Below are 19,723 nucleotides of genomic sequence, written 5' to 3'. Positions count from 1 at the left end.
CTCAGCAGCTTAGACTTTCAGCAGCCTATTAAGATTCTGTTTCAAGAGATAAAAAGGGCTGGAGGTATAGTTCAGAGGTTGAACCCCACTGGGTTCAATCCCCAGTAACAACAACAAAAAAATTATATGGCAGACAGGCACTATGGTGCATGCCTACGATACTTGGGAGGATTGTAGATTGGAGGCCAGCATGTAGTAACTTAATGAGACCCTGTTTCAAAAAAACATTTAAATAATTAAAAGGTTTGGGGTGTATTGCTGTGTTTGAGCATGCTGGGTTCAATCCCTGGCATGACCAAATATATACATATATATGGTGTAAAGCCTCTTTTTTCCCTATGGATTTAGCAGCATGCTTTCTCTGTTGCAGGATGGCAAAACAGAAGAGAAAAGGTCCCAAAGAGACAGAGAAAAAGAGCAAAAAACTGAAGAAGTCCTCTGCGGAAGAGATACCAGCTACACCTGAATCCTTAGCAGACACTGAGGAAGCCAGCTCCAAGGTAAGGCCGCCGTGTGCCCTGTGTGGTGCAGAGGCTGGCACAGCTACAGGTAGCCACGTTCTGTGCACTCTAAAAGCAATTGCAAGACAAAGAAGAACTTGAGTAAGCGGTGGGTCAGGACACTGTTACTTTCGCTGCACATTGGCAGATTGCTATTTGAGACCTCCTGTTTTACAGGGGACTCTGATGAGCTGGATTGGCCTGGCAAGGGCCCAGGGTGGCAGGGTGTGGATCTGGGAGGTGCTTCTAGAGAAGGGGCTGCACATGGAGAAGGGAAGACTGCTCTTTCCATGACGCAGGTGTGGCACAGGGCCAGGGAACCTGCATTTAAAGTTTACATCTAAAAATGTATCTAGATAATTTGAAGTTTAACTATTAACATACTCTTTTAATTACATGCAATGGATTTAAATAACTGTGGCCTTAATAGTTATCAAGAGGATGCATGAACAATCTTTACCAAATGTTGTATATCTTATCTTTTTTTTTTTTTTTTGGTACTAGGGATTGAACCCAGAGTATTCTACCACCAAGCTACAACCCCTACCCTATTTTATTTTCTATTTCAAAATAGGGTCTCACTGCTGGGCGTGGTAGCGCACGCTCGTAATCCCCACGCTTGGGAGGTGGAGACAGGAGGATCGCGCAAGTTCGAAGCCAGCCACGCTGGCTTAAGAGACCCTGTTTCCAAATAAAAAAAAAGTGTAAAAGTATAAAAATAGGCCTGGGAGTGTAGCCTGGAGGTAGAAGGGCTTCCAGGAACCCCAGTACCAACAAAAATAAAAATAAAAAATAGGGTCTCACTAAGTTGCTGGGAGCCTCATTAAGTTGCTAATGCTGGCCTCAAATGTGTCATCTTCCTGTCTCATCCTACCAAGTACTGGGATTAGAGGCATGTGCCATTATGCCCAGCTTAATGTTGTGTATTTTTTTTCTTTTTTGTTGTTGTTGTGGTGGTGGTGGTGGTACTGGGAGTGGAACCTAAGGGCTTTTCTACCTCCAGGTTATACTCCCAGACCTATTTTATACTTTATTTGGAAACAGGGTCTCACTAAGTTGCTGAGAGCCTCACTGAGTAGCTGAGGTTGGCTTTGAACCTGTGTGATCCTTCTGTCTCAGCCTCCCAAGTGCGGGGATTACAAGCGTGCGCCACCACGCCCTGCAGTGTATTTTTACTCTTCATCCTGAAATCTTATGTATGTACCACAAAAATATGCATATACATTTACATTTAAAAATATATGATTTTTTGTTGTTATCCACCAAGTTCTGAGTGTTAAAAAATGTTACTTCTATGTTGTGTTATCTTCACAGTTATTAGGATGCAGGGATATTACGTAATATGCGTAACGGATTACAAATTCTGTTAGGTCAGTCAACATAAGCTACTACCTGGTCAGACCTGTGTCCTGTGATACCATGGAAGGCCTTTTGGGCTTTCTGAAATTAGTTAATTACCTCTGATGGACTTCCTGTTGATGTGAGCAGGGGTTTAGTGTTGGTTTTATTCCTGTGTTTCATTTCTTCATTTCTAGAAAAAAAGTAATGGGAATGGAAGTTTGGTCCTAGCGCCGTAGTTTAATTGTTGTCCTGACTGGCCAGCAGAGGTCGCCAGCCGCACTTCTGGAGGCAGCCTGTGAGCCAGTGGGGTGGGGAGGGCTGGCCCTGGCCAGCTGAAGGCCTTTCATTCTGGTGTCCCGCCTGGAGCTGTGGCTTGGACACTTATGTCCTGAAGCCCCCTTTTTGTGTTTCTGGGAGTCAGTCTATCAATAAAATGTGGACTCTTCTTCCTTAAGAATGTATGTTGGTTTCTGTTGATAAAAATATTTCTTTACTCACTCTTCTTCTGGTTTTCATGGGAAATAATAGTAATAATAACCCTGAGTTTAAAAATAATATTAGCTGGGCGTGGTGGCGCACGCTTGTAATCCCTGTGCTTGGGAGGCGGACACAGGAGGATCATACAGGTTTGAAGCCAGCCATGCTGACTTAAGAGGCCCTGTTTCCAAAAATACGAAAGTATAAAATAGGTCTGGGAGTGTAGGCCAGAGTATAGCCCAGGAATCAAAGTACCACCAAAAACAAAAACAGATAAAACAATATTATTATTTTGTGGTACTGGAGATTGAACTCAGAGTCGTTCTACCTCTAAACTATACCCCCAGCTCTTTTTATATTTTATTTTGAGATAGGGTCTTGCTAAGTTGCCCAGGCTGCCCTCAAACATGCACTTCTCCTATCTAAGCTTCCTGAGGGCTAGGATTACAGCATGTGCCACCCACCTGGCTTTCATAGGAAATTATTAAGAGGAGATGTTAAGTAAATTTTTTAGAGAAAAGATATGGACAGTTGAACCTAAGTATCCAAGAATGGTGGGTTGCGAGGCCTGCAGAGCAGCATTCCGTCATCACGGAGCTCGTGGAAAAGTACTGCGCTGGCCTCCGTTCCCCCGCGCCTCTGAATGGACCTCTGGAGTCCAAGTGGAGATGGGACGGCCTCTGTCCCCACTTGGGCTGCTGTGTTGTCCTCCCAGAAATGTCCATCTGGGGAGCTCCCTGGACACTGCACAGCCACTTCCCACAGTACGAGCATTCTGTGCTTGGGCCAGGACACTCGAACCGTCCCCCAGCGCTGGAAACTTCATTGCCCCTTGGGGAGCGGTTTCCATGGAGCTCAAGTTCCCACTCAGGGCTGTGGCTTGGGAGCTGCCTGCGCGGTCTGGGGTTGCGGCTCTCCTGGTCCTGGGCTTTGTCTTGCTTGCTCTGAGGCCCTGGTGGGCCTGAAACGAGAGAACAGGGTGGTTTCCGATGTCCCCAGGCCCGGCAGAGGTGCCCCAGAATGCCTTGCTTGTTGCCTAGGTGGTTGGGTTCTGTCTGACTGGTTGCTGGTCTTAGGAAGGGCCTGGCACCTACCATTTCTCTTTCTAGGTTCTCTAGGTAACGATTCATGGAGCTCCCATTCTGGAAGTATGTTCTGAACCAGAGGAGCCTCAGTTTACCCTGTCTACCTTGGGAAATCCTTCCTGGGAGCCTTGACCAGGCATTCTGTGTCCAGTCCCCCCCCTCTCTTGGCACTGAGGATTGAACCCAGGGGCGTTCTACCTCCAAGATACACCCCCAGCCATTTTTATTTTTTAAAATTTGAAACAGTATCTCCCTAAGTTGCTGAGGGTCTCACTAAGTTTCTGGGGCTAGCCTTGAACCTATTATCCTCCTATCTCAGCCTCCCAGTACTGGGGTTACAGGTGTGCGCCACTGAGCCGGCTAGCGTCTGATCATTTTAACCCTCTCAAGTCTAGTTTGCTACTGTAAAGGCCCTTGAAGATTAAGCTTCAGATAGCATAGGTCTTGAGAAGGATGGCCAGGGTACCAGGCTGGGCTAGGCTGGCCTGCCCATTCCATTTTTGAACTGGTTGAAACAGAAGGAGGTCATGGTTGTGGTTCGGCAGGTCTGCCTCTCTCCCTGCCCCTTTCCCTCCCTCTGTCCTCCTCCCTGCCCCTCTTCTCTCTCCTTCTCTCCTCCCGCCTCTGTCCCTTCCCTCCCTCTTTTTTTCTCCCTTTCCCCTACCCCCTTTCCTGCACTTTCTCCCCACTTTCTCCTCTCCTCCCTCTTCTTCTCTTACTCCGTCTCTCCCCTCTTTCTGATCCCTCCAGAGTTGATGCCAGGCATTCTGTCTTCGTCTTAGACACTGAGCCACATGAAGAGGAGACAGTAAACACAACTGTCACACCAGAGCCAGCCAAGTGTCTGCAGGGTCTGGAGAGCAGACTGATGACCGGGCGCCTCTCTGTTGCTGTAAATACAGCTCTGGCTGCACAGACGTAGAGCTGGTGGGTTGGGAAGTGGACAGGCGCTCCCTCGTCAGCGGTGCCTAGCAGAATTCCTCTCACATCTTCTCATCAATAGGAATACTACACATTTGCCAAGCACTTCTCTCTTTTCTTCTTTCCTTTTTGTACTGAGGGTTGAACCCAGGGGATCTTACCTCTGAGCTACACTCTCATCCCCGTTTATTTTTTGTTTTGAAACACAGGCTTGCTGAGTTGCTGAGGCTGCTCTCCGACCTGCGATCCTCCTGTCTCAGCCTCCCAAGTATTGGGATTACAGGTGTGGTGGGCTACCTTTTTTTTTTTCTTTGTGAGACAGGGTCTTGCTGTGCTGCCCGGGCTGGCTTTGAACTTGGGATCTTTCTGCCTCAGCCTCCAGAGTATCTGGGATCACCTGTGTGTCCTGCTGCACCTGGCTGGCCAGTGTTGGGTCCTCAGCAGCGCTCAGGTGCCCAGGGCCAGAGCGTGGGTGTTCTGCTGGTGCTGGGTCACCTGCCAGCTGGTGATAGGAGGCCCACTGGCGTCCTGCCTCTGGCTGCCTTTGTCCTTACGGACACCCGCCCTTGCCTGCTGGCGGGCTGGCTGGTCCTCAGTCAGTGTGGCCTGCGTAGCAGCTGTGGGTGAAGCTCCATATAAGGAGTACCCCGTGCTCATTGGCATCTACTTGCAATGTGAACATCAGTGATGCTGATGGGCGAGCAGCTGAGCCGTGGCCAGACCCACCGCGGGAATGGCAGGCTGGGTGCGGTGACAAGGCGATCCTGGAAGGACACTCACTCTCTTTTCTCTTGCTTTCGTGGGGGTGGGGTGGGGGCAGGGGTGGGGTTACTGGAGACTGAACCCAGGGCACTCTACCTCTGAGTTATACCCCCAGCCCTATTTTATTATTAATTAATTAATTTATTTATTTATTCTGGAGGTTTGGATTTTATTTGTCCTGGGGATTGAATCCAAGCTATATCCCCAACCCTTTATTTTTATTTTGAAACAGAGTCTAAGTTGCTAAGGGTATCACCAAGTTTCTGAGGCTGGCCTCGAACCTGCGATCTTCCCATCTCAGCCTCCCAAGTACTGGGATTACAGGCGTGCACCACCACGCCTGGCTTTATATTTATTTGTTTGTTTGTTTGTTTGTTTGTTTGTTTGTTTGTTTAGTGTGTGTGGTACTGGGGATGGAACCCAGGGGCCTTCTACTTCCAAGCTACACTTCCAGACCTATTTTATATTTTATTTGGAAACAGGGTCTCACTAAGTTGCTGAGAGCCTCACTAAGTAGCTGAGGCTGGCTTCGAACCCGTGCGATCTTCCTGTCTCCGCCTCCCAAGCGCGGGGATTACAAGCGTGCGCCACCACACCCGGCCTTCTTATTTGAGAATATGTGTGCCGTTTTAATCCATCTGCCTTCCAGGGTCCCACACACAGGCTTTCTCACCCACAGGCCTCTGGGCTGAGGTCTTCTGTGTGGAAGTGAGGGACTAATGGCTCTCGATTTCCTTCCTTGTAATTTTGAAAGTAAGTCACATGTGAATTACACAGACATTAGGCCTTCAGTTTTTCTAAAATCATCAAAATGAGGTCGTGAACTTTATGGCCTTGAGAATTCGCTCAGAGCCAAAATACTTCACACCAGTGGTATTTTCCTCAAGGACCATGACTGCTCTGGCTGGATTTTGTCATTATACCCTTGGGGGCAAGTGCCTGCTAGTCGTTACAAACAGTTCCCTGGGATGCTGAATTGCTTTTTGGTGGAATTCTGCCTGCCCCCTCTACTCAGTACTAGGTTGTCACCCACTTGGAATTACAAACTGGTAGGCTTGTAGGGCCAGATCTCCTCTCCTTGGCTCAGTTGCTAATGGTGTTTCCTCTCATGTCCTTCAGGTGTGTGTGTGTGTGTGTGTGTGTGTGTGTGTGTGTGTGCGCACGCGCGCGCGCGCGCGCTGCTGGAGATTGAACCCAGAGACATTCTACCTCTGAGCTACACTCCTAGCCCTATTTTATTTTTATTTGGAGACAGAGTCTCACTAGGTTGATGAGAGTCTCACTACTTGTTGACGCTATACTAGAACGTGTGAGCCCCATGTCTCAGCCTCCCAAGTACTGGGATTACAGTCTTGAACCACCCCACTGGGCTACCCAGCCCTTTTATTTTGATACAGGGTCTAGGTAAGTTGCTAAGATTGGCCTTTAGAACTTGTATCCTCCTGTCTCAGCCTTCCAAATACTGTGATATAGACCTGAACCACTGTGCCCAGCTTCCCCTTCGGTCTTTGATGTTTATGGAAAGCACCACTCCACTGCATAGAATTACCATGAATTTCTTTATCTGTGTACCCGTTTTAGGACTTGGAGTCATTTCTGGTTTGTAGCTGTTATGAACATGTTGTGGACATCTTTTAAGTCCTCCTATGCTTTAATTTCTTCCATAATTCCTAGGACCAGAGTTCCTGTGTCATACAGTAAGTATGCATGCGATTTTCTGAGAATTTGCTTGTCGGGTCCACAGCCTGCTTGTGCCAGGGCAGTGGGGTAGGTTGCTGAGAAGCCAAAGAAAATGCCCAGAGATAGCATATGGTTTACTGGGGAAAGCTTATAAGCAATTGGTAACTGCTCCAAGAATTTAGTGGTGAAAGGCTGGACCAATAGCAGCTGTGTCCCTCGCAGCGCTTTGTCCAGTGGCAGCTGACTGGACAAGCGACACATACCCTCCACGGTGTTCTGGGCTCGCGAGCCATTACCACCAGGAAAAGGGTTTCTAGGTTAGTCAGTGGAAGCAATGGCGTTGTTAACTTGCAGTGTTCTTTGTCCCTTGTATGGCCAGCATCCCAAGGAAGAGCTGTCCCAGCATCCAGGCATGCACCCTTTTCTGCAGAATGTGTCCCAGTGCTCAGCATTTAGCACTGGGATAAGGTGATTATACTAGGTCCAGGCCTGCTTCTGGGGACCAAGGGCACCAAAGGAGCATGGCTTTCTTTTGCGACATCTTTAAGGGTGACACACTACTAGTTTCAAAAGCAGCTATGCCATTGCGTGTTGTCACCAGCAGCACGTAAAGGGTCAGTGGTCTGCCTATTTGCTAGCACTTGGTAGGGTCACTTTTAATTTTGGCTTGTTTTGTAGGTATCGTGGTGTCTTGTGTGTGATTTTTAATTTTTTTTTACTTTTTATTTTTTTTGTAGTACTGGGGACTGAACTCAGGGGCATTCTACCTCCAGGCTACACCTCCAGCCCTCTCTTTTATTTTGATTTTGAAACAGGGTCTTGCTAAGTTGACGAGAGTCTCAGTACTTGCTGAGGCTGTTCTTGAACCTGCAATCCTCCTGTCTCAGCCTCCCAAGTACTGGGATTACAAGTGCCACCAGGCCCGGTTTATGTATAGTTATTTATTTATTTATTTATTATTTATTTATTTATTTTTGTGGTGCTGGGGATAGAACCTAGGGACATTCTACCTCTGAGCAACACCCCTAGGGCCTCACTACATAGCTGAGGCTGTCTGCAAACTGTGATCCTCCTGTCTCAGCCTCTCAAATGCTCGGATTACAAGTGTGTGCCACTGGCTTTTTTTTTTTTTTTTTTCAAGTACTGGAGATTGAACCCAGGGGCATTCTACCTCTGAGCTACTCTCCCAGCCCTATTTTTTTTGTTATTTTGATCTCACTGAGTTGCAAAGGGCCTCACTAAGTAGCTGAGGCTGTCTGTGAACCCTGATCCTCCTGTCTCAGCCTCCTGAATGCTGGGATTACAAGCGTGCGCCACCACGCCCAGCCTGTGTGTGGTTTTTTAAAAGCAGTGTTATGAGGTATAATTGACATAGTAAACTGGAGTGTGTGTGTGTGTGTGTGTGTGTGTGTGTGTGTGTGTACTAGGATTGAATCCAGAAGTGCTCTACCAGTGAGCTATAACTCTAGCCATTTTTACTTTTATTTTTAAGTTTTGAAAAAGGATCTCACTAAGTTATCACATATTGGCCTCAGACCTGCCATCCTCCTGCCTCAGCCTCCTGAGTACTGGAATTACAGGCATGTGCCACCACGCCCAGCCTAACGTTAGCATACAGCTTCTCATTGTGGTTTTAGGGACTGTCACTGGCTCGGTGGATCCTTTCACTTGTTTAGGGTAGAAATCAAATGTGGCTGACAGAGGATAAGAATTATTTATTGCATCCGTTCACGTAGCAAGGTGGCTACTCCTTAGACAGAATGGCAAGGGAATCAGTGGATGAACAGCATGTATACATTTGCGGGATAGAGAAATGACGTACTCATGAGCTATGTTTTAGTCTCTCCTTGTACTTGTGCCAAAAATGTGTCTGATATTCTGTTAGGGCTCCCCCCTGGTCTTATCTTTGTGTGTGTGTGTGTGTGTGTGTGTGTGTGTGTGTGTGTCTCATTGGGGATTGAACCCAGGGGTATTCTGCTTTTGAACTACACCCTCAGGACTTTTTATTTTTTTGCTTTGAATGAGGGTGTCACTAAGTTACTGCCTGCTGACCTTGAACCCACAATCCTCCCATCTCATCCTCCTTAGCACTGGGATTACAGGTGTGCATCGCCAAACCTGGCCAGGTTTAATGTTGTGAGGAACTACTAAACAGTGACCATTTGGAAGTCTGTCTGCCAAAGTAGCTGGCAGATGGGACTCGACAGGGCGGTGGTTGGCACGGCCTTATCCAGTCAGCCTGGCCCACCAGAGCCAGCCGCGCGTACTCCTGGCCTCGCACCTGCCCGCAGCCGGGTTCGCCGTGCTCCCTGGCAGGGTTCTTGTTGTTCTGAGTCTCCTCAGTGTGAAAGCTTGGGGGACTTGTGGGTGGCCAGCCCCTCATGTGGGCTATAGCTTTGGCAGTGTGGCTGCGCGCCCTGGGGAGGTTGACAGGCCTCCAGGCTTACTGTGGGAAGTGAGAGCCGTGTGTCACTGGCATGCCCTGCAGAGGGCTGAGCGGGAAGGAGCACAGTGTTGGTGGGCACAGTGGAAGCTACTCTGAAGTGCGTCAGTGTCTGTGTCGAGAGGTGGAACACCAAGAGGTTGGTGCCTGTGCCCCCCCCCTTCCCAGATCAGAACCTCTGCTTGTCTCTCCCAGGAGACGGGCAGGGTGGGGGCCCGAATGTGCCCAGCCCCGTGGCCCCTCTCCTCTCTTAGAGAGGCTGTTGATGGACCTGGCGACAGCCTGCTTGGTTAAGGGAGCATACATCCAGTAGCAGAGGAACCCCACCTGGATCCCAGAGGGTGCCATTTCGTGGAGTCTGAAGGCTGGCGACGCTGGAGGACCGAAGCCAGTGGTTGGCCAGGATGCTGTGGTGCTGGCTGCTCCCATGTCCCCGGAGCCATGGAGAGAAGAGCCGACCTGCATCTGGCAGTGACTACCATGCGTCCTGCACCCAGCCTCCTGCACACACTTGGAGGGCTGTCCTGACCTGGGGCGACGTGTCCAGACTGGTGCCCACGAGCAGAAGTGACAGGACTTGGGATGAGGAGGCTCTGAGAAGACCAGCTGGCTGGCGCCAGGACCAGCAGCCTCCCAGTGCTGAGAAAGGGTCTTTCCAGGGATGCCGGAGAGGATTACAATGGCAGTGGAGATGACCAGGAACCACTAGGCTCCTTGCAGCGCTCCAGCTTTCATTCCATCTGTTCTGTACCCTCCAGGGGCGTGGCGACATCTGATGGCACGGATGGAGTGTCCAGTTGGATAGAAGCTGGCTGCCTCCACGCTAGACACCAGCAGGGCGTTGTGCCTGCAGAGGCCTGGGCAGCGGCTGCCTTGCTCAGCTGCGGCTGCACGGTGGCAGCACGGGGCATGGCACAGCTGTGCCATCCAGCACATGTTCCCTTAAGTGTGTGTGTGGTGCTAGGGATGGAACCCAGGGGCATCTTACCTCCAAGCTACACCCCCAGTCCTGTTTTATTTCTATTTTGAAACAGGACCTTGCCAGGTTGGTAAGTCTCATTACTTGCTGGGGCTCTCCTTGAACCTATGATCCTTCTGTCTCAGCCTCCCAAGTATTGGGGTTACAAGTGTGTATCACCATGTCCGGCTTAAGTGTATCTTTTCTGTGTGTGTGTGTGTGGTACTGGGGATAGAACCCAAGGGCCATCTATCTCCAGCCACACCCCCCAGGCCTATTTTATGTTTCATTCAGAAATAGGTCTCAGTAAGTTGCTGAGAACATCATAAAGTTGCTGAGGCTGGCCTTGAACCTGCAATCCCCCTGTCTCAGTCTCCCAAGTGCTAGAATTACAAGCATGCACCATCGCACCCGGCTTTAAGTATATTTCTGAAACACTTGTAGATTCATAGAAAGTTACAAAACAGCTTACAGGGAGGCCCCGGGTACCCTTCGCTCAGTTTCCTCCAGCATCATAGGCCACAGTGTCAAAGCCAGGACACGATAGCCTTGCAGCCCAGAGGGCTCATGTTACACACACTCGTGCATATGTGTGTGTGTTTCTATGCACTTTATCACACGTGTAAGTTTCCATAGCAAGATAAAAAACTAGACTCACTAGCAACCCTTCACTCACTTGTCCATTGAGGGAAGAACATTTGGCTGTTGTTTTGTGAATAAACCTGCTATAAATATTCACATCCATAAGGTTTAATTTTTCTGGTGTAAGTACCAAGGACTAAATTTCTGGGTTGTATATATATGTATATTTAATTTTAAATTTTAATTTTTGTATGTGTGTGTGATACTATGGATTGAACCCAGAGGGACTCTACCACTGAGTTACATCACCAGCCCTATTTTATTTATTTTTATTTTTATTATTATTTTCTGTGGTACTGAGCATTGAACCCTGGGAAATTCTACCTCTGATCTATACCTCCAGCCCTATTTCTTATTTTTATTTTGAAACAGCATCTGTCTAGGTTGATGAGAGTCTCACTACTTTCTGAGACTTGTCCTCAAACCTGTGATCCTTCTTGTCTCAGCTTCCCAAGTACAGGGATTAAAAGCCTGTGTTACCACACCTGGCTTCTACTTTATTTTGGTGGTACTTGGGTTCCTGGAAGCCCTTCTACCTCCGGGCTACACTCCCAGACACACACACACACACACACACACACATATAATTATTATTATTATTTTGAAACGGGGTCTCTTAAGCCAGCGCTGCTGGCTTCGAACCTTCACAATCCTCCTTCCTGTCTCTGCCTCCCAAGCGCGGGGATTACAAGCGTGCGCCACCACGCCCGGCAACTTTATTTTGAAACAGGGTCTCATTAAGTTACTGTGTACTGACCTTAAACCTGTGATCTACCTGTCTCATCTTCCTAAGGATTGGGAACACAAGCAGGTGCCACTGTGCCTGCATATATTTAATTTTTAAAGAAATTATAACTAGGCAAAGTAGCACATGCTTGTAATCCCAGTACTTGGCAGACTGAGACAGAAGGATTGCAGGTTTCAGGCCAGCCTCAACAATTTAGCAAGACCCTCAGCATCTTAGTGAGACCCTGTTTCAAAACAAAAAAATGAAAAGGGCTGGGGGTGAAGTTCAGAGGTAGAATGCCCCTGGACTCAATCCCTACTTACCCCAAACAAAACAAAAAGTAACAAAAATTTAAAAAAAAGAAAAATATTTTGTCAGCCTCAGCAACTTTCCCACGGCACAGTCCCGCTCTGAGCAGTGCGAGGCCCAGTTTCTAGGCCACCTCACCAGACTGTGGTATTGTCAGGTTTTGTTTTAGTGAATAGTCATGGTGCTCACATTTGTAAGTGGACAGCTGGCTTCTGTCCTAAGATATAGCGGAGGCAAAATTAAAGCTCTGGCCTTTCCAGGTTTTGGTGGCATGTACTATTATCTTTTTTTTTGGGGGGGGGGTGATACTGGGGTTGGAACCCAGGGGCTTTTCTACCTTCGGGCTGTACTCCCAGACCTATTTTATATTTTATTTGGAAACAGGGTCTCACTAAATTGCTGAGAGCCTGAGTAGCTGAGGCTGGCTTCGAACCTGTGTGATCCTCCTGTCTCAGCCTCCCAAGCGCGGGGATTACAAGCATGCGCCACCATGCCTGGCTACTATTGACTTTATCAATTATAGCAACTGCCAGGTGGCCTAGTTTGGGGGATTTTCCTAGCCTCGTGTTGGGGCCTCCAACTGTGCTCATGGTTAATGTGGCCGGGTGTGCCGTGTTCGTGGGTGCTGTCCTGTCTGGCTGCATTCCGGGTGAGCAGGTGGAGGTGGGCCGTGCACCCGCCAACAGGCCAGCCTTCCTGTGTTCTCCACCAATCTCAGCATCAGTGCCGCTTCTCCAGGCTCAGAGGTGGGTTTCCTCAGCCTGTTAGCGAGATGTCAAGAATTGTGGAAGACTTGAAGGCTGACCAGTTTTCTTTGCTGTCATGGAAATATGACATCTTGTTCTGGGCCAAAGAAAACAGAATCCACTTCCCTCATTCTCCAAAATACAGCTGTACAGCCAGCACTAGGGTGTGTGTGTGTGTGTGTGTGTGTGTGTGTGTGTGAGTGACTGACTCACTCAGGATTGAACTCAGGAGTCTTCTGTCTCTTAACTATACTCCTGGCCCTATTTTATTTTTTATTCTGTGATAAGATCTTATTAAATTGCCAGGGCTGGCCTTAAACCTGTGACCCTCCTATCTCATTCTGCCATGTACTGGGATTATAGGAATGTTCTACCAGGCCTGGCTGATGCTACTGTTTTGTTTGTTTGCTTTGGTACTGGGCATTGAACTCAGAGGCCTTGTACCTCTGAGCCACACCCCTAGCCCTATTTTTTTTTTTTTTTTAATTTGGAAGCAGTATCTCACTGGGTTAATGAAAGTCTCCCTACTTGCTAGGCTGTCCTTAAACCTGTGATCCTCCTGTCTCGGCCTCTCAAGTGCTGAGATTACAGGCATGCATCACCATGCCAGGCTAATGCTGCTGTTTTAACTGCTGCTGTGCTCAGCTGGGGGGAGGCTTTTAGGCTTTGCTTCCTGTGGCCAACAGAAAACAACTCAGCAAAATGTAATTTAAAAAAGTAATGTTTGTTGTCTTTCCTGAGCTTTACATGATCAATGCAAAAATAATTAGAAAATAAAAATGGGCAGGAGAAACTCCGAGGTCCCTCTGAGGGACCTTGCAGCTAACGCTCGCATGTGGGGCCTCCTCTGGGTTTCCACAGCCGGTCTACGTGACAGTGCTTCTGGCTCACATCAGCCTGGGCTCTATATGTATAAATGTTTGTTTTCCAGTGACTTTCATTTTAGTTCTTTTTTCTTTCTCTTTTTCCTGACTCCAGGGATTGAACCCAGGGCTGTTCTACCTATAAACTACAACAGCCCTCTATTTTATCTTTTAATTTGAGACAGGATCCCACCAAGTGGCTGGGCTAGTCTTGAGGCTGTGATTCTCCTTGCTCAGCCTCTCAAGTGCTGGGATCACACGCACGGCCGTCGCTCCCAGCTCGTGTCAGTTTCTTTGATTGTTCCCGTGAGTGGACATTTCCCATGCACATATTGCTTGTTGGCCATTCTTTTTCCACGTACATATGCTTTCTGTAGTATTTTTTTAAACAGCTCTATTGTAAATCTTTTTTCTTCATATTGGTTTGAAAACATATTTTTATGCTAAGAGGCTTTGTCTTCCTGTTGTATTTCGTGAATTTCTCAGTTGAGTTATTTGTGTTTTTTGGCCTCCCAGGACTAGGCCCACTGAGGTCCCACCCCACACCCGGAGACCCAGGTACTTTCTGGCTGACTTGGGAGCCATGCCTTCCCGGTCAAAGGGCAGCTTTGTGGCTTTCTGTTATTCTTGCAGACTCTGGTGGCATTGCTGGGAGAGGGACCCTTCCTGCTGCTTTAAGGTGGATCTGCCTTCATGAGCCACGTTGTGAAAGTCAGCCCTTCCCTCGCCCTCGTAGTTGGAGGAAGCTCCTCTCTGGTTTTATTAGCAGCAGCTGTTTACTCTTGTTGATGCACTTTTTTTGTTTTGTTTTGGTACTATGGATTGAGCCCAGGGGCATTATGCCTACGAGCTACTCCCTCAGCCCTTTTAAAAATTTTATTTTCAGGCTGGGTGTGGTAGTGTACACTTGTAATCCCAGTACTTGTAGGCTGAGACAGGAGGATTGGGGTTTTGGCCAGCCTCAGCTTTTTTTTTTTCTTTTTTTTTTTTTTTTTTGGTGGTACTGGGAGTGGAACCCAGAGGCTTTCTAACTCTGGGCTATACTCCCAGACCTTTTTTATACTTTATTTGGGAACAGGGTCTCACTAAGTAGCTGAGGCTGGCTTCGGACCTGTGCGATCCTCCTGTCTCAGCCTCCCAAGCACGGGGATTACAAGTGTGCGCCACCACGCCCAGCCAGCCTCAGCTATTTAGTGAGGCCCTCTGTAACTTAGTGAGACCCTGTTTCCAAATAAAATATAATAAATAGGTCTGGGAATGTAGTCCAGAGGTAGAATAATCTGGGTTCCATCCCTAGTACACACACACACACACACACACACACACACACACACACACACACCAAACCAAACCAAACCAAAGAAAACTGGGTGAGAAATGAGTATAATAGGAAAAGAACCATTTTGATGATTATAATTTTCTAGAAGTTCCCAGGTGTCAAGAAGTTTTGAACTATTGTAGTATTTGCATTTTTCATGTCTTTTTTTTTTTTTTGTACTAAGCATTGAACCCAGGGATATTCTACCTCTGAGCTACACTCTTAGTCTCTTTTTTTTTTTTCATTTTGTCCTCCCCCCCACCCCCCAGGTATTCGGGATGGAACCCAGGGTCTTTCTACCTCCCTATTTTATTTATTTATTTGTTTGTTTGTTTGTTTGTTTGGTGGTACTGGGGTTTCTGGAAACCCTTCTACCTCTGGGCTACACTCCCAGACCCATTTTATATTTTTTATTTGGAAACAGGGTCTCTTAAGCCAGCGCAGCTGGCTTCGAACCTACGCGATCCTCCTGTCTCTGCCTCCCAAGCACAGGGATTACAAGCGTGCGCCACCACGCCCGGCTTTTTCTTTATTTTGAAACAGGGTCTTCCTGAGTTGCAAAGGGCCTCACTAAGTAGCTAAAGTGGGCCATGAACCTGGATCCTCCTGTCTCAGCCTCTCAAACGCTGGGATTACAAGTGTGCGCCACCACGCCTGGCTTCCTAGTCCACTTGTTTGTTTTTGTGTTGAAACAGGGCCTTGCTAGATTACCAAGACTGGCCTCAAACCCGTGGTCTCCCTAAGCCTCCCAAGTACTGGGCTCGCAGACGTGCACCGCCACGTCCGGCTCTTGGCTCTACCCCGTGCTGAGACTGCTTCTACTCTCACAGCCCAGAGCAAGCCTCTGAGTGCTGAGCTTGGTGGCCGGCGCTGCATCTGCTTGGGGAAGCTCGGTTTGTCAGCGCAGTCTTTAGTGATGGCAAGTGGCATTGCCCGATCAGACAGTCACTGCAGGGAGTTCTCCAGTTTGACTCTAGAATACCAGAATGGACGGATTAGACTGCATATTTGTGCAGTCGTTTCAGAATTATTCTTGTAATGGCATGGAAAGATTTCCCAGGGTGGAGCGTCCGCAGCTGGGAAAACAGTTGGCGCTTTGAAGATGTTTTTCCCAGGCACAGAGCTCGTGTCTCCTGCTGTTAGGAGCACGGACAGGGTCTAGCTTGACTGACTGTGCTCCCGGAACATGGCGTTTAGACTTCTCAGAGAAGCCATCATGTCAGGAGCACTTATGTACCTGCCTGGAGGAGGACTGTACCTTGACTTGCCCCAGTGCCACGCTGAGAGGGTGTGGGTATCGGAACACATGAGCTCTTGAGAAGGCAGCGGCTTCTCGGGCAGGTGGGCTCTCATTTTGTGCTATATATGTATGATGTACTATCATTGAGCGTCCCCCCCACAGCCCTCAGCCCTTTTCATTTTGAAACAGAACCTCACTAAATTACTGTGCACTGGCCTTGAACCTGCAGTTCTCAGCCTCCAAGTAGCGAGATTACAGGCCTATGCCATTGTACCCAGTTTCATGAAAACAAATTTTGTGTGTGGTGCTGGGGATTGAACTCAGGCATTCTACCATCGATCTGCACCCCCAGACCTTATTTTTATTTTGAAACAGGGTCTTTCTAAGTTGCTGAAGCTAGCCTCAAACTTGTGATTCTCCTGTCTCAGCCTCCCAAGTACTAGGATTACAAGTGTGTACCAGTATGCCTGGCTTAGCAGTGTGTGTATGTGTGTGTGTTCTTGGTAATTGAAACCAGGGACGCTCTACCTCTGACCTATATCCCTAACCCTTTTAATTTTATTTTGAGAGGTAGTCTTGCTAAGATACTAGCCTTGAACCTGCAATCCTGCTATCTCAGCCTCCCAAGTACTGGGTTTACAGGCATGTACCATCAAGCCTGACTTCATCTATATGCATACTTTTTTTTTTTTTTTTTTTTTTTGCGGTACTGGGAATGGAACTCAGGGCCATTGTACCTCTGAACTATACCCCCAGCCTATTTTTTTAGTCTTTTTTATTTTTGAAACAGGGTCTCACCGAGTTGCAAAGGGCCTCACTAAGCAGCTGAGGCTGTCCACAAACCAGAATCCTCCGGTCTCCACCTCCCAAATGCTGGGATTACGAGTGTGTGCCACCACGCCCAGCTTTGACTTCATCTAAATTTTTAAAGGCTAGTAAATGAAAGTTGGTGCTGAGCCCCTGCCTGGGTGCTGATAGTCCAGTTTGGCCTCTCCTTCCAGGCCATTCATGGGCTTATAGAGCCCTTCCCACACTCAAGACAGCAGAGTAGCCTCAAAGCAGGGCCTGGCCCTGTGACCCAGCTAGAAGTGCAGGAGTGTAGCCAGGTCCTGCAGCTGAGCCTGGGCAGGTCCTGAGTGTGACTGCCCGCCATCCTGCCCACTGTTGGGTATCATGACCAGGAACACAGCAGTATCAGGATGGGACTAGCCATCAGGTAACAAGAGATCTAAGCTGGGACCTTTAGTAGGGTCATAGACCAGGGCCAGGTAGCCCTTCCATTGCTGTCCTGCCTCCCTCTGGTGTGTGTGGTCCGTGGGAGCCCACCCCATGCCACTTCCAGGTAGAGGCAGTCCCCTCTGTGCCCGCGTCCTGTCTGTGAAGTGGGGCGGCCGTGGCCATCTCAGTGCCCCACAGAGCACATGGGAGGCTGTGCGGCACTTGCACGTGGGGAGTCAGCGCGAAGGCCTGGTCTGCATTTCCCGAGTCTCCTGTGTACTGAAAAGGCAGACTGTAAGCGGCTCGGCCTGCAGGTGTCTGGTGACACAGTGACCTTTGGAAATTGAAGCTGAAATAAAGGAGGGTAAGCTGGGTGTGGTGTCATACACTTGTAATCCTAGCTCTTGGGAGGCTAAAACAGGAGGACCAGGTTCGAGGCCAGCTTCAGCAACCAAGCAGAAACCTCAGCAACTTAGCAACACCCTGTTTCAAAAAAAAGAAGAAAGGAAGGAGCGTTTTTGTGGTGACAGCCTTCTTGGCCACAGATTTCCCACAACACACTTTTTTGCGTGATAGCCATTCTATCCAGCACTGTGTTGATGGCACCCAGGAGCTGGGTTTTCCTTAAGCCAATGCAGTTAACTTCTTCTCTCACACCTCCATTGCCAGAAATCTTCAACCCAGAGCCTGAGACTTCAGCCCTAGCACAGTGTGGCCTTCCCTTTGTCCCCCCCACTAGGCGAGGTTTTCATCATCCTTAGTGACTCATGGATGGTTCAGTATCAGTCGTGCTGGTGAACTTGAGTGGCTGCGGTTCACAGAGCAATGTGCCTTGACCAGGGAAGGATTTGAGGTTTGCTTCGCACACACTTGTAATCCCAGTACTTGGGAGGCTGAGACAGGAGGATCGTGCAGGTTCAAAGCCAGCCTTAGCTACTTAGTGAGGCTCTCAGCAACTTAGTGAGACTCTGTTTCCAAATAAAATATAAAATAGGTCAGGGGTGTAGCCTGGAGGTAGAAGGCCCCTGGATTCTATCCCCAATACAAAAAAAAAAAAAAAGGCCGGGTGTGGTGGTGCACGCTTGTAATCCCTGCGCTTAGGAGGCAGAGACAGGAGGATCGTGCAGGTTCGTAGCCAGCCTCGCAGCTTAGGAGACCCTGTTTCCAAATTAAAAAAAAAAAAAAAAAAAAAAAAGGAGGAGGAGGAAGGAAGAAGCACCTCGGAGTGGCCTGTAGTAGTCACACTGTGTGGGAAGGTGCCCCTGCCTCCCAGAGCACAAGGCCCAAGGCAATCAGGATGGATTGCGGGTGACGCCAGGGGTGTGCGTGTGAGTCTAGGCTAGGCTCGTGGTACCCATGGCATGGGTGTGGTCTGGCCCGGTTGTGCTCCTCCTGGCCTTAGAGCCAGGTGCGCCTGCGTGCCAGGTCCCTGCGTGTGAAGAACAGTGCAGGCGGGCATCCTGGGCAGTCCTGAGCTCTCAGCCCGCCGCCCTTGGGTCCCGATGCCGCAGCCTCCGTCCCAGCCCCCGCTGGTGCCTTGTCGCCGGCATGTCTGAAGAGGCGTCCTGGGTTTGGAACTAGGGACGGAGGTTAGAGCTGCTGCCATGCATATAAATTGAGTTTCCCTGTGACGCTTATTTGGTAAGAAATCTAATATGTGGCATTTTCTGCTTTTCTTCCTGTCTTTGAACTCTTCCTTGAGACAGACAAACATAACCACAGCTACCCCTTTGTTAGCTTATCCAGATGAGCAGTGTGAAGACTGGAACTGTCCCGAGGTCCAGACAGCCTTTTTGGACTTTGGGGACTTTTTTTGGGGGGGATTGATGCTGGGAATTGAACTCAGGGGCATGCTACCTCCAAGCTACACCCCCAGCTTTTCTTATTTTTTGAGACAGGGTCTTGCTAAGTTCCTGAGACTAGCCTCAAACCTGCCCTCCTACTGTTTCATCCTCCCAGGTCCTGGGATTATATGCATGCTGTACTGAGATGGACTGAAACTGAGTTTTTAAGGGAAAATTGTCCACCCTGGGGCAGAGGAAGCCCAACATGTTTGTAGGCTTTTGGGTGCTAAGCTGCTGGGAGCTGCTGGGCAGGCTCAGCCCCGGGACCACACGCCCACGGAGGTGAGGCTCTCGCCGTCCCAGGCTTGTGCCAGTGTGCGGCTCTTCTGCGTGTCTCCCCGCTTGCACTCGTCTACACACGCGCCATGCTCCATGAGCTCGCTGCTTCAGGGGATTTCCTTCCTCCCGGTGTATTTTGGGGCAAGGGAGAATTGCTGTCCATCTGCTTCTTCAGAGTTCTTGCTGATGCTGCTGATGTCATGTCTGACTTCTAGCCATTATTTAAGTTTAAAAAACAGGTGTATGGGAGGTGGGGTGCGGTTTGAAATCCCCCCCCCTTTTTTTTACTGAAGAAATAAGACCCTTGTGTTTTTTTTTTGTTTGTTTTGTTTTGTTTTTTTTTTTTGGTGGTACTGGGGTTCCTGGAAGC

The 19,723-nt window shown here is 48.7% G+C and overlaps 1 protein-coding gene across 1 annotated transcript in view; it reads left to right on the top strand.

Annotated features, from left to right (window-relative positions):
• Window positions 1–371: 371 nt before the first annotated feature.
• The window catches only part of CHLSN (cholesin), a gene marked incomplete at both ends in the record, with an annotated part of 114,553 nt that continues 95,201 nt past the window's right edge, over window positions 372–19,723 (top strand). Inside the window, one exon of the mRNA XM_080702237.1 lies at window positions 372–500. Within this exon, the coding sequence (XP_080558363.1) occupies window positions 372–500 (129 nt within the window). The remainder of the gene's footprint in view (window positions 501–19,723) is intronic.

This window comes from Muscardinus avellanarius (genome assembly GCF_963383645.1).
Source record: "Muscardinus avellanarius genome assembly, chromosome: 10".
NCBI classification, from domain to species: domain Eukaryota; kingdom Metazoa; phylum Chordata; class Mammalia; order Rodentia; family Gliridae; genus Muscardinus; species Muscardinus avellanarius.
This window is presented reverse-complemented; position numbering and strand designations above follow the sequence as displayed.